Below are 15,323 nucleotides of genomic sequence, written 5' to 3'. Positions count from 1 at the left end.
TTTATAATCTGAGCATTACGCCAAGTGTGTTAAAAACTCACTAGGGCTCGTATTAGCTCGGCTATACCCTTGACTGTGTGACCCTTATCTTTCAACTCGTAGCAGCCCCTCAAGTGCCCTACAGAGCAGTGATGTATTAATCAGTTTCGCTTTCAGTTGCCTTAAACTTTGTGGTTTTAAGGATAGGTTTGGAAATGTAAAGCATAGCATGATAAACAAACTGATGTTCTTGATTCACTTTCTGGCACCATTTGGTTGAAAAGCCTGAATTGACCTGGAATATAATATTGATTTAACTACATTGGTATTAATTACATGTATTTAAATTCATATTTTGACCAAGAATTCTGTCACGCTTATGGATGTACAGGTCTGCAGCTGGAGAACTGCTTGTTTTATTGCCACCATGAACGTGTTTCCATCTTAAAAACAGCTTGATGTTCAAGCTGTGGAGACTGATTTATTCAACAGATCTACGTTTGACAGGATGATCAATGCAATTGTGTTGCGTCAGAAACAACATTTTCGTTCTGCCACGTTGCTATCCAATCGACACATAAGTTATTTCCTTTGTGTTCACCAAGTAAATGCACAAAAAAAACCCAACAGCTAAGCATAATAGCTGCCAGGTAACAAGGTTTCTCCAAAAAAACCAACATGGAGCTGCCTCTTGGCACCTGTTTGTAAATAATGCCAGCAGTCGCATGGCTTTAGCCTACACACCTAACAAAGGCAAATGTATCGGTCTATCACTAGTCTCAGATTAATTATAACATAATGGTGATGAACACTGGCTCCAGAAGGGCCCCTTTGCATTTTTGCCCAGGGCCCAAACAGACTCTGGAGTCGCCTCTGGCCATGATAGTAACGTTTGTAAATACACATCAGCAATCAGGACACGCTAGGGAAGTCTCCCCATCCAATCTGTTTTATGCACAATCACAATGAGATTGGCGCTTTTCCCTGTGTTTGTTTTTAATTAGCTATGCTGCTGACCAAGAGCACCCATGATGAAAAATAACTGCAAGCGTCAAAGCGTCCGTCCTTGGCCCCAGCAGGGGAGAGGCAAGCGGACATCATGCTTACAAGTTGTGATTAAAAAAACGATGCTATGGCGACAAAAGAGCAACCGCATATGACTCAAGTGACACAAGAGCAGTTTGACGCTTAAAATGCACTTGAAATACATTGTAAACACGCGTATTTGTAACAAAGTGTCCGGGCATCGATGTAGGTGGGCTGTGCGTCGTGAGAGTGGAGTGAAAGCAAATGCCAGCCATGTTTTTGCCAAGCTAGCCAGGCGGCTACGTGTTAGCTTATTTAGCTTAGCTGTTACCTCTTCCACCCGCATGTCAATGATCCGCTCCACTTCGTACACATCTTCCACCTCGTCGTCTTGTTCGCTGTCCGCAGGCTCGACCTTTTCCGTTTCTGCCGCCATGGCTGTGGGGGTTTTGCCTGAAAGATGGAGCTACTTTTGATCCACCACTCGCAAAAGAGGCCACGGAGGCAGCAGGACGCTAGCGTACCTGGCCGTAGTCAACGTTACTGCGCTCGCGCTGGCTCTGCAGCTCTCCAGCGCATACCAGTTACCGCCCGCTAATACGGCGCTGCGTTCAAATGCGGCTCATAACCTCCCGAAACTACAGTTTCTTACCATCTACCACTACAAACTTTTGTGTTTTTAAAGATTTAAGTGTTAAATCATACTTGTACCACCGCTATGGAAAACGTAAAACTAAAAAATAGTAAATAGGCAAAAACGATTATATTATTTAGGCATCCTACTTTAGTTTATCAGCAGATCCCATGCGGTTTTTTTTTGTTTTTGCTATTCTTTATTCCTTTTTACTGCATTTATTTGTACATTCTAATTTAATTAATCATTATTTTGGCAGTTCGCATAACTCTGGGACGTGTTAAACAAGTAATGTTTATATATGTATGGATTACCGCGGCTGTGTTGTCATTTCAGACGTCGAAGGCCAAAATTACGATGATTTTGAAGGCAGCATGGACATAAACTATGCTCTTGTTTTTTTTCTGCAAATTTTAGATTGAATTTTGCAAACAAAAAGGTACAAAAGCTGTATAGTGCGTCTGCCTTCTGTACATAAATCCCACTATCTCTCCCAACAACCCGTGTCGGACGTAGTTACATAACCAACTAAGTAATTAAATAACATATAACATACTTTAGGTAGATTATTAAGGTACAATGAAACAAAATAGAGTAAAAACTATAGCTTATAGCAAAAATAATTACAGTAATTCAGGAAAAAGATAAGAAGAAGAAGGGGCGGTTGGCGTTCTCCCCTTCCAAATATAAGAAAGTGTCCTCAGCATCGTCAGGAATAATAGTAAGACTATAATTAATAACTTCTCTAACCATAGACATTGTAAAATTTCACGTATCCAACTGTTGTGAAACATGTTTCCATCTAAGGAGGATGGGCCGTCTCTCATAGAAAGCAAAAATAATAAGCAATGAAAACATGTCCGTCCATGCAAAAGTCAGGAGATAAATGGGATACAAAACATTATCACATAACAAAAAAGTAGAACAGATCTTAAAACTAATTTGTTTTTTTTTTAAATCAATCAACATTTAAAGCTCAGTTTCAGTGTACTATGCAAATTACTTTTATACAGTAAGCAGTCATTTTAACTACCAGAATTCAAATCGCCTGAATTTATTTAAAAAGCATCAACAATACCGGACGAACAGAACACAAATAGAGGGCATGTTTATCCTCAACTAGAAATGAAAATAACTTTGACAGAGAAAAAAAATCTTCAGTGTCCATGTGAATAAACATAATACATTAATACGATCTTGGAAAACAAACACACACATCTAAAAACATAACTAAAGTATTTGACACACTGTTGTCTATGCCATGAACAGAAAAAAGTGCTGTAAAGCGTCATACTGGACCAAAAGACTTGCACTCACAGATATAGGCAATGAAATACATTTGTAGTTGTGCATACAGAAGTTGCATGATGATTTTAGTGTGCACTGAGTTATATTTCAATTTGATTTCCTTTTATTGTTGGAATAGATCTGTTAACGCAGCATTTATGTCAGTAGAGATGCTAATAGCAGTTTGGGCGTAGGGGAAAACTGAAAAGCAAGCATTGTAACAAAGGTAAAGGTCCAATAACATGTTGAAAAACAGTTTGAATGCAGGTAAAAACAATGTTGTGGATTAGGATAAGAGAGGAAGAAACCTGTCATCACATGATGGAAAACAAACTCTCTAGTCCCTTAGATTTAGGTCAGTTATTACCTCAGTCTTATTAGGTTATTCATTCATCATTTTGAATATACATGTATGCACAGCTGTCTGGTGTTGACAGTATGACAGCGGCAGCCTCCGTTCTCTCCCGTTTCAGACACCAAAAATGATTCGTAGGTCGGCCAGGGAGAGTTTGGTGAAGGTGCTTCCCGTTCCTGACAGCACATTCTGGGCCAGCTCCTTCTTCTTCACCTGCAGTGTGGAGATCTTATCCTCCACTGTGCCATCACACACAAACCTGGAAATACACACAAACACAAAACCATTTAACATACTGTACACACACCAAATTACACTTACACGCTTATGACAAACCCAAAGCCTTCAGTAAAATGAAGTTACAATGAGAAAGATTCAATGAGGAGCCGTCTATCTTCAGGAAACTTGACCTGTAATCTCCTGTGACATTAGTGGATCCTTTTGAAACAATGTTGTATGATGTAATAGTTAATACAAGGATTGAACTGACACATCAGATGTGCTGCTTATTCGTTACCTGTGGATGGTGACATCTTTACATTGTCCAACTCTGTAGATTCGGTCACAGGCCTGATCCTCCAAAGCTGGGTTCCTGTCAGAGGTTGAAAACGTCATTTGTATGGAACTTCAGATGCAACTACACTATTATACAGTTGGCTACATCAAGCGGAGGGAAGCAAAGCTCGGAAATGTTATTCTTTTTGATTTTGTGTGTCAGTGTGTGTCTCACCAGTGCATGTCGATGAGAAAGAGGTGATTGCCCCCGATGAGATTGAGTCCAACCCCTCCAGCACAAAGAGACACCAGCATCACCTTTGGCAGAACACCAGAAATATGAATCAATATATTTATTTACATTTACTCACAATATCTTAAATGTTACACTGGCTTTAGTGAGATTTACCTGTGGTCCATCAGGGTTAGTGTTGAATTCTTCCACCAGGTCCATGCGTTTTTTGGGGTTAACAGTCCCGTCGATAACAGCGTATCTCAGGTCCATCCTCTGCAGGTGAACTGCTACAATTTTGAGCATGCTGGTCCACTGGGACACGATCACGCTACACATTATCAGAGAGGAGACACCATGAGGATTACATGGTAGTTTAAAATTTAGTGTGCAGTCCTTTCAAAGATCATATATACAGAGGAGCACGAGGAAGATGTGTGACGCGAACAGAAGACCAAACGATCTTTCTCAGCAGATGGAGAACTAAGTGAGTCACACAAGAGTTACAGTTTTATGAGCAGTCTAAAGCTCCAGAATAACTCCGGAGTGGACAATGTGGGGAGACTAGTTTAAATTAATGTGGTTGACAAATCAAAGTCATTAATTATCAAATGGACAACAAATACAGAATCAGTCGTCAATGAAATTCCCTCCATCTAATAATTTAATATCTATGAAAATACTCAAACTGAAGCAGATTTAGAATACACATGAACAACAAAACAGTGTGAGGTGATTGTGATACATTCATTTTTATATTTTACCTTTTGTGATCGTCACTGTTCTGTCTGATGGCCTTCAGCTCAGAGACAATGGCAGCAATCTGAAAAGCATTGAGGTAGAAGAATTAGTTTGTTCTTCACCTTTGATAAAATACCTGTTGTAAGCTTGATTAAAAAAAAAAAGGGGGAGGGGAGTGTCATTCACAATAATGACCTGCTCACGTTACATTAACCAGCTTATTCAGTGGCTACTTACTTAAAAAAAATATATCTAGAAATTGACACAAACTATTGATTTCAACAGATGTTTAACATTTTTCTGCCACAACTAATGTTAAATTTACTGGACTCTTTTCTTCAGCGTGATGCACATGGTCCTCCAGATCAGAACTACGTCCATAGCAACCGTCTACTAACGCATAGCAACGGTCTGCCATTCAGAAATACAATTGCTCAGAATCAAGTATTCAACAAAGCTGTGGAATAAATCCATTTAAAACGGCTCTTCGCCTGAAATCAGGCATCATGCCTGAGAACATGTTAGCTTAACATGTGCCATGTTAAAATTACATATTCTAGCCTGCAGGATGCATTTTCACATTCAGGGGGGTAATTGTGAAGTTAGGATGCTGAGCACAGCGGCTGCCCACCTTGGTGCTCCCACTGGTGTCTTCAAACAGCTCTGAGGGGAAGCGGGTGCCGTTAAGAGACACAGTGTCTTTGGGGTCGTGGCCCGATGGCGACGGGCTAGAGGAGAGTGACAGAGCGTTGAGCTGCTCCTCCAGAGACAGGACGATCCCATCACCCTCTAGCTCCGACGTGTCAAGAGTCTGAGCAGAGAGATGAGAAGAGAGAGAAAGAAGGACATCAGTGCTAATGTATATTATACAGTTATCTTGGGACAAAACTGGTACGCCTTGTCCGAGTGTGTGTACCTTCTTCAGAAGTGACAGGTGACAGCAGCACTGTCGGAGACGCAGCAGCAGGGACAGGATGTGGACGGTGCTGGACGCCTGTTGGGGTTGCTGGGAACTCGACACGGCAGCAGGGTCGGCCTGGGACAGACCAAACTCTTGGGCTACTGTGGAGGCACGACGCACACTTTTAATACGCCACTATTAACCATCTTCACGTGATTTCATGCATGCAGCTTTCTAAAAACAATATAATTTATGTACTTGAAAAAACCTTTTTCTGTGCTCATGTCAAATCACATTCTCAGGACTGAGCCATAAATATAATTAGTCACAACTTGTGACTACTACTACTTGTGGCAGTGTTTATCACAACCCACTCAATAAAACAACCAGCTGATATCTCACCTTTATCAAAGGGATTGGAGGCGTTCCCCTTTTTCACATTGCTTCCTTCATGTCTCATTAGGTATTTCTGAAGAGTAGATCTGGAGGAAAAGAGAAAACTCTAGTGTCAGAGCGTAATTTAAAATGAATTATAGATGGATCCTTTATTGTACCAAGGATATTTGTTGCCACCATCAGTACAAGGCCTCAGATAAGTACATGGATGAATTAATGCATTGTACTCCATACCATGATCATATGATGAGACAACAGAGACATTCAAACACATAATCTTTTATCATGTTGTGAGAGAAAACTAGACTTCTGCACCTCCTCTTAGCTCTGTTTTCACGCTTTAGAAAATCTAGCCCATGACGGGAGCTTTCTGGCCGATCACAAGTCATTTCTGCTCAGGGCAGAGCAGGGAAAGGAAGAGCTAAAGGAAGAGCTCTCACTCTTCCTGTTTGCTTTTTATGTACTACAGCTTTAAGAAGGGTTAGACTAGCTCTTATCCAAAAAAAAAAAAGAATGAGTGAATACAATGTAAAGGCATAAAAATGAGATGGAATCTGTTTTCTCGTGAATCTTTTGTTGTATTAAAAAATATGACAAGTTGTTTTGTTACCTGGATTGGGCAAAGACCACATCATACACCGCCTGTTCCTCCTTGGACAGTTTGAGTTGATGCACCTCGCAAGTCCGATCAGGAAGAGACACCTGAAAACGTTCAACATTTCACTTCAGCTTCAGGATCAGGAGTGAGTGCGTGTTGATCTTTGAATCAATCAACACCTCAAGTAGCTTCAGAGTCGGATTTGTTTGTCTGAACAAACCGACAGCTGCTGAACAAACCCGCAGCTCGCCAAGAAAACACGAGTCCCTACCAGTGGTTTTCCTGTGGAGTCCCGCTGGTCTTTGGTCCGTCGCAACAGCAGAGTCCTCGTCAGGATGTTGAGTCTCTCTCTGCCTCTGTTGGAGCCGTTGTCCACCTGAGCTTTCCAGAGTTTGTACTCGTCAAACGGAGCACAACGGAGAAACCTGAAAGACGGACAGAGACAGAAGGTGAAAAAAACAGAAACTCATCACGATTATCCGTCTCAACTTCACTTGACTGCAACGTAGATGTAAGCAGTTTCAAAAATCACTTCAGGGTCAGAATCATTTTCAGCACATTATCAGGGAAAAAGCATCATTTCACTCATCAGTGTTTCTTTCATGAAATGTGAGGAAAGTCGATAAAGGCTGTTTATAGTGAGAGAGTAAGAGCCTTTTCTTACTTGAGCAATGAGTACATATCCAGCAGGTTGTTCTGGATGGGTGTACCAGTGACAGCCCAGCGGGAACGAGCCCTCAGCTGACAGACAGCCATGGAGGTCTGCACCTTTGGGTTTTTGATGTTGTGGGCTTCGTCCAGAACCACCCGGGCCCAGGTCACTCGCAGAAGAGGAGCTGAGCGTGGAGGCTGAGGAAAACAGCATGGCTTAAATTGTTCATGTGTCTGAGTCTATGTGTTTTAGTAAAAACACAAAAAATCTTTTTTTTTGGTATCAAAGATTACTCAAACAAAAAGAATCAACGGCAAAGTGTCAACGGCTTTTCACATCTTAAACCCAGATCAGACCAAAGTTTCATGACGAGACGAGTTGGAACTTGCAAGTTCTTAGACCGCGCTGGTGTGCAATGTTATGAAGCCGGCCAGTTTACACCAGTGCGACTGGTGGATCATCTCCTCAGCAATGACTTTCTGTACTTTTGTTCTAACTTATGACTTTTCAGGCTTATTTTGTAGCTGAATATAATTTAGAGCATCTTAAAATATGAATAGTTACAGTTGTAGTCATAATGAAATGGCAAAAATAACTTATTTTTTTTAAATTCACTGCTTTGTTCTTGATGACGCTGCTCACCCTCCTCATTAACTCTTCAGCTCACTCGACCACCTCTGCTCTCTCTCGTTCAGCCTCCATCAAAGACTCTGCGATTTCGACCAGATGATAGTTTGTAACTGACTATGCCAGAGGACTTTGCTTCAAGCTAATAGGCAGTTAAACTAGACGTGCCTTACGTTCTTAAACCAGTCACTGAGACTTGACAAGCTGAGTCGCAGACGACACCATCAGCTGGTTTAAGTCGAGCTTACCCCTGCAACTTTGGTCTGAACTTGACTTTACAGACAGAATCTTAAAATGCAGAATTGAAGCTGATAAATGCTTAAGTCACAACTGTTTCATTTATAATAATAAATATAGTATATTACTCACCACATGATCAGCATCTTTGCTTGGTTTCTCAGCATCCTCCTTCTGGGCTGGGATCTCCTTGGAGACCAAACTGTATGTGGTCACCACCACATCATAATCTGCCAGCCTGAGGGACGGACAGAGAACACTTCAGCTTGTTTGACTGTGTGTGTTTCAACAATGCTCTCAGCAGGAATGAAAGTCAATGTTCTCAGTTGAGATGAGTTCAGTTTGAGTTTAGAGCAGGGTAATAGTTCAAAATGGCTCCGCTGTGTTGTTGTTTCACAAAACTCTACAATGCAAAACAATGATTCCAATTAAATTATAAGTAAAACTAACACAATTAGATCTTTAATTGTTTGTTTGTTGTGTGAAAAGCCTTGTCAGAACACAAACAGGAAAAGTGTTCTGTCAATAAGTCAATAATGTATCTGTGTGCAGTTGGGTTCTTTTTATCTGGCCTCTTCGGTCTACACTTGAATTTTTACTAGTAAGCATAAAAGGTAAATAAAGCAAATACTGACTGCACCTTCAGTAACAGAAGACAGAGTGCAGCAACGAGTGTGTAAATGTGTACATGGTTCTCTCACACTTTAGCGCTCCTCTCACGGTTGGGCCCGTGGTACAGGTACACAGTCAGCTTGCCTGTCTTGACATGTCTTTCAATCTCCTTCTTCCAGTGATGCACCAGAGAGGCAGGACAGATGATCAGAGTGCCTTTGGAAACCACGAGGCTGGAGTCTGGATGATCAACAAACAAACTAATGAGAACTTGTATCAAAACTTACTTGTATAGTTTTGAAATTTAGAGTTTCTTCTTGTCAGACAAAACATAAAACACGTCACACCCGGAAGAAAGCAGCAGCTCTGAGGAAGGCTGGAGTACAGCGGAAACTGTAAGCTAAGAAAAGGTAAGAGGACATCCTTACCATACAACTAACTTGTCTGACTAGAAGAAACTCTAAATCTCAAAATGGATAAAGAAGACATTAGGAATACAATCCATCTACTTGTATAGCTATTATCCACAGTAATTTAAATATGAATTGTGTGCATCGAATTGAATTAATGATTACACAGGGAGAAAGTGTTTTACCAGTTTTGGAGATCCAGCTCTCCGGCTTCTTCTCTTCCGTCTTAACTTCCTCTTTTGCCTTGATCTTCTTGGCCAGTATGAGAGCAATCATGGTCAGGGTTTTCCCCAGACCCATGTCATCCGCTGTATCCAAAAAGAGGGAGAAGAACAAGAGGAAGAAGGAATGATGAAGCAAAAAAACAGTATGATTTAAAGCTTCTCCGACACCTTCTTTAAATGATCTCAGTTCACTGGAGGTAAAGGGGGAACTTAAATTACATTAACCTTAACAGAAATTACTTTTTTTCAGAAAAAGTTTCATCAAAAATTCCTGGCTTACAAATAAAAAAGATCTTTTATTTTTGAGGGGGGAAACAGAGCACTTTGCAGCTACTTTGCCTTAGAGGTTTTGACTTATTTTCACTCCTGGATAATGATTATACCACTATTATTTCACATCTTTCATCAAGAATTCCTATTGGTCTTCATTGTAACCGCTTAAATAAAAGATCACTTTTAAAAAAAAAAGGTAAAAATACCCAGAATTCCTCCGCAGGGACTCTGGGTTTCTCTCCAGAGCAGCCAGGCCAAAGCTCTCCTCTGATGGGCCAGGAGCGGCACCTGACGAACCACAAGAGGAGGATGTTATTAGAGTAACACAATGGACCAATGAAAAGACAACAGAGAGGTTCTGTTATAATAGCTAAGTGAATTGTAAGCAATAACTTCTCAGAACTTCTTTCTAAAAATATAAAGTAGCAAATACACCCACATGGGGTCCACACACTCAGAATACAATAAATGCATAATTCCCCAAGAGGGACTGATGAAGAACTGAAGTAACCTTGATGCCCTTGGGGTCTGGAGCCTCTGCCTCAGCGTCGGGGGAGGACTCCATGGATTTGTGGAGGTGGTCAATGGCCTCGCAGGTGGCATTTTTCACCGCCAGAATACGGTCGTTAGTCATCCTGCCACCATAAAAGGCCTGGGCCTGTGCGTTTGCTGGAAACATGAAGGACTGAGAGTTAGGGTGTTTGCATTAGTGACTGATAAAAGCAGAGAAAAGTTACTAAAATTCAGAAAAAGGGTGCAAGGTTCCAGACAGATTCAATGTTTTAAGTTTGAATGCTTTAAAGAAAACTGAAATGGCCCTGACAGAAATGTCTTCCTACCTCCAGACATCTGGGAGTATCCCTGGCTCATCTGGAGCCCCAGGGAGCTGCCTGAGGCCTGGTGTTGGGAGGGGCCTGGAGCTGGGGGAGCAGGGAGCAGGATTGTGCCTCCCTGCCGGCTGAATGGGTTAATAACCTGGCTGCTACCCAGACTAGCCTCACAACTGTCACGTCCACCCTGGGACTCTGAAAGCGATTCGTAGATTTCAGTTGCAGTGGTCAGAAACTGACATTAATATAAATTCAACTGTTTCACCATAATGTATATATTATAGAGCTTCTGCATTATAGAATTAAAAATCACAAACTCATCTCAACAACAGCAGTAGAATAGAGAGGCATCTTAAAGGGAATTATATATTATTCCTGCTGTACAGTAAGTGGAGTTACCCGGCTGAGCAGCAGCAGTGAGGCTCAGAGACTCCAGCGCGTCCTCGAGGTCTTTCACCTGACTCCTCAGCCTCTCCCCTTTATCTGGCAGAGCCGCCACATTCACCACAGACAGAGTCGCCTTAAGGGGAGGAAAAAGGGGTGAGAGGATAGAGAGATCTCAGTTTTACCATCCAGAGTAAGGTTGTCCAGCTTTTAGGGGCTGTTTAAATGGCCAGAAATAACGAGAGAACGCACATATTTATGTCAGATAAGAGCTGTCTGATCGTGATTACTGTTGTGCTTAAATCACCCTCCAAAGGTCTATTCTGAGCCAGAAAAATACCTGGTTGTCCCATATGTTTTTGCTGTTGTAGTCTCTAAAATTAGGAAATGTACCTCTAAAAATACCCTAATAATAAATCAGTATGTCTTGGTCTATGTTATAGGTGGGAGAAAGACTAAGACTGTCTCCCTGTCGGCTCTAATCTGCACGATACAAGGGTGCATCTAGTATGGCTTTTAAAAATCATTCAAACAGAACGATCATGTCTTTCACTTTCACAGTTTAGTCACTTGCTCACCTTCTTCTGTTGGAGTTGAGCAGTGAGCCGACTGTGCAGCTCGTTGGGAGCTTCCTGCGGACTTTTAACCTTAGATGCGGGCTGGAACCCAGTGAAGGCGGTCAGGGTCTTCTGAACAGCAGACACAGGAGGAGTTTTCTTCGTGGCTGGTTTCACTGACACCACCACTACATCATCATCATCATCATCATCATCATTATCATCTTGGTGGATTTTGGTTTGACTGGACTCTGGTTGTGTTGGTTTGGTAGACGCAGGGTTCTTGGTGTTATCAGAGTCTTTGGTTGCAGATTTAGAGATCTCTTTGACAGTAGGCTCAGTCTGTTTTATCACACATGTTTTAGCACCGGTTGGTTGTTGGGGCGAGTCCTTGTGAGGATCATGTGAGGTGGGATTTATTTTCTCTGGGTGAGCAGCCTTCGCACTGATGGTTTCTGCTTTCGGGTTCTCTTTAGTCTTGTCTTGCACCTTATCCGTAATTTTTTCCACACTGTTAGCTTTGCTGCTGTTCCTCTCCTCATCCGAAACTCGCTTCTTTAACTTCATCCCCGGTGGAAGTTGTTTACCTCGGTAAGAATCCGCTGAATTCAGCTTTCCTGTTTCCTCTTCTTCTTCCACTCTTGCAACTACTTTCTCCAAGTTTTCTTTCTGACAGCCGTCTCTTCCTTCAGCCTTGTGGCTTGCCTCGCTGTCCTTTTCCTCACTTCTTTTCTCAACACCTCCACCGCGGTGCATCCTTTTCCACTCAGAGTCCTTGTCGGTCTTGCTGGAGGCTTTGAAAGGGTTTCGGACAGGCGTCAGGCAAGAGGGCTGTAGCTGCGCGCAAGCCAGAGGGTTTCTCTTTTCTTTCTCTGGCTGAAATGATGGAAGACAACAGACACATTAGGGTTAAGGTATTAAAAGTACATAAATAAGGTTTTTCATGTAATCTGTGACAAGCGTGGACTTACTGCTTTCCAAGGCATGCTCCCACACCACCTCTGGCCTGATTTTTTACCCACAACACACCTGTAGAACAAGCTGGAGAAAAAAGAAAGCACTTAGAATCAAAGTTAGGTATGCAGTAACCTAGACACAGGTATCTTGTTGCCTAATTTAAGTGTAAAACTGCAACAGGAATGACTTTCCATTACATTTAAGACCATAAAACAACTCCACCTGTCCTGCACACTCACCTGTGGCTCTGCTGTTGTAGACTGTAGGTGAGAGCCTGGAGTTCCACCATTGAATCTTCATGTTGGAGGCAGTGGGACGGTGAAATGCTGGAGGAGATGATAATGATCGTAAAGCAGATTTAAAAACTGTAATATAAAAATATGAGCAAGAAAAATGACTATTCTTCTCTCTGCTAACCAAGAAAGTGAGAGATGGAATCTAGAATCTGCCAAACAATTTAACGATTATGTTATTAAATAACCGTCAGCCATGCAAAGACAAAGGCAATGGTCAGACGTAGCATGACATGTTTGAAGAAAATGCTGATGTGAATGGAATAAATTTAGATACCAATATCAAAACCACAAATACGGTATAAGTGAGCCTAAAACAGTTAAGATGAAGCAAGCAAACCAAGGGTATATAATGATGTTCAGGTAAACAAAGAGTGTTGTCACGTATCTCTATTTTAAGGTAATATAATAGAAAATAGGTAATATAGGTAATATATAATAGAAAAAGGTAATATAATAGAAAATAATAATATTTTCTATTCTTATTCTTTATTTTTATCTTCTATTTTATTTTTAATTATCTTTGTTTACCTTATGTAAACTAAGGGTCTGTGTTGTCTGTGTCTGTGTTGTAAGCTACTGCTCACGTGAATTTCCCCGCTGTGGGATCAATAAAGTCTATTCTATTCTATTCTATTCTATAACTAACTTTTGGACATTTCTGGTTTGGACTATTGTCTTTATTGAGGAACCAGTAGATTTCCCCATAATTAGGATTTATAATAATGTAATTGCTGTGGTGGGTACTCATGGAGGACTAAATATGACTTAAGTCTCAATAAATTAATAGATAAATCCATAAATAAATACAGGAATAAATAAATACATACATGCAAAATTAAATATATAAGTAAACAAAACAATAAGGAAATGCTTTACATTTATGTCTATGTTTTGGTTCACCTACATTTCTTCCTTTCTGTGTGTCTGTGTCCATAAGTTATCGAGGTAGGAGGCCCCATTTATTCATGCATTAACTTATTTCTGTATTTATGCATAAATGTCTGCATTTATTTATTTAGGCATTTAAATATATATACTGAGACTTAAGTCATGTTTAGTTCTCCATAGTTGGTACTTGGATCCCCCCTCGCCCTCCCACATCCTCTTTAAATTGTTCTCACAGTGTTGTTAGACAGGAGATCACTGAGGAATCTGTCCCAGAGAAAAGTGACTAATACCTGGCCACATGACTGAAATCACAGCCTTGCTTGTCAACGCAGACGTAGAAGCTTTTGCCTTTAGTTGGTCCATCTTTGATTCCCGTTTTTAACATACACAAGCTGCCTGTATGGGGACACAGACAACACAAAGTTAATTAAAAATCATATAAACTAGCTTTTCACTGCAAGTTAGCAACGGCTAATTCAAAAGTTGAACGGACCATCATCAGAAACTGCCTTGTCATGCACATTACAGACGGTGTAAATGTTATTTGTGGACACAAAACACAATGTTTAACTTTATATGTTATAATAAAAGTTTAACAACCGTTAACTTATTGAGACTTACCGTGGACATGGCACAAAATCTTCTCCATTGTCCTGACACTTTCAGTTCAGCCTCAGACAGTTGCCTCAACATCAAAGTTAACGTTTTCGTATCGACCAATCACAGGCGGTCAGAAAACACATCCTGGAAGTAAATATCAGTATAAAAGTTGACGTTCAAATGAACTAATACAAATCACCTATATTTGTCATCAAATTAATTAAATAACAACGTGTGTATATTGAAACGTAAAATACATAACAACTTCAGCATAACAAAATTGAAACTCAAGTGTTAGCGGCATTTTATGCTTTTGAAGACTTTTATTGTGAAATATTTCTCCGAATTGCCGTTGAGCCGGATATGATTCCAAGGTAGTTTAACCAAAAAACGTTATTCGACACCAATGCTATTTTTTAATATTCTAAAGACGTGTTGTTGATATAAAGTTTAACTATTATAGTCGTTTTTATTTATCAAAAATATAAATAACAAAAACAAATAGCGTGTGGATATGGTTAGACTACATTACCCATAATGCAACAGCTGAGTTGTCGGGTTTTTTTTTACTCTCGCGGGCTTTGTTTTGATATGGCGGCAGGCTTCGAAACTTCTGTGTGCAACTAGCATTAAAAACAGTTTGTTATGTTTCTACAATGCGCGTTTTCACTTCAGTGACGCCACTTTTCGCCCATGTTACAGGTAAATCATGTGTTTTTTACACTTTTATTAATTTGCCTGCCTAGTTACCACTACTACCAAAACCAAACTGTATCTTAAGTAAATCGTAGCCTGCTAACAACAGACAGTTATCACCATGGAGACCTTTTAATTGCACTGGAATTGGACTTAAACGAAACGTAAGAGCACAAAAATACAAAACTGAGTGATGAATGTTATGCATGTTCTCTTGATTAAACCACTTTTATCAGCAGTTGTGATATAGTTGGCTGTTGCTAACCAACCAGTCATTTAAATGTCATCTGTCATGGCGTGTTGCGGTTTGACGTTTAACTGGAAGTTAATTTAGATACTTTAGATCAAAAGTTACAATCATAGTCACACATACAAATACACAATACAATTTCACAGAGCAGAATAAATCACATAAACCATATATAACCAAGACATG

General features: G+C 40.5%; 2 protein-coding genes across 3 annotated transcripts in view; both read right to left on the bottom strand.

Annotated features, from left to right (window-relative positions):
- The window catches only part of mphosph8 (M-phase phosphoprotein 8), a 28,477-nt gene extending 26,950 nt beyond the window's left edge, over positions 1 to 1,527 (bottom strand). For both annotated transcript variants that reach the window (XM_083921722.1, XM_083921721.1), the window contains exon 1: positions 1,337 to 1,527. In XM_083921722.1, the coding sequence (XP_083777848.1) occupies positions 1,337 to 1,441 (105 nt within the window). In that variant the 5' untranslated portion in view covers positions 1,442 to 1,527. The remainder of the gene's footprint in view (positions 1 to 1,336) is intronic.
- Positions 1,528 to 2,815: 1,288 nt separating this feature from the next.
- Positions 2,816 to 14,240, bottom strand: ttf2 (transcription termination factor, RNA polymerase II; the record flags this gene model as incomplete). Its single annotated transcript, XM_083921736.1, has 23 exons — positions 2,816 to 3,540; positions 3,799 to 3,873; positions 4,012 to 4,094; positions 4,186 to 4,339; positions 4,773 to 4,831; positions 5,381 to 5,560; positions 5,666 to 5,811; positions 6,053 to 6,132; positions 6,657 to 6,748; positions 6,916 to 7,069; positions 7,309 to 7,493; positions 8,293 to 8,398; positions 8,862 to 9,012; positions 9,368 to 9,490; positions 9,886 to 9,967; positions 10,191 to 10,348; positions 10,519 to 10,704; positions 10,909 to 11,029; positions 11,472 to 12,326; positions 12,422 to 12,491; positions 12,647 to 12,733; positions 13,882 to 13,987; positions 14,213 to 14,240. 23 exons carry the CDS (start codon positions 14,238 to 14,240, stop codon positions 3,396 to 3,398), a joined length of 3,426 nt encoding a protein of 1,141 aa, XP_083777862.1. The 3' UTR covers positions 2,816 to 3,395.
- Between the last annotated feature and the right edge of the window lie 1,083 nt (positions 14,241 to 15,323).

The sequence above is a fragment of the Echiichthys vipera genome (assembly GCF_963691815.1).
Source record: "Echiichthys vipera genome assembly, chromosome: 10".
In the NCBI taxonomy this organism is placed as follows: domain Eukaryota; kingdom Metazoa; phylum Chordata; class Actinopteri; order Perciformes; family Trachinidae; genus Echiichthys; species Echiichthys vipera.
Note: the sequence above shows the minus strand (reverse complement) of the source record. Positions and strands in the feature narration are given on the sequence as shown.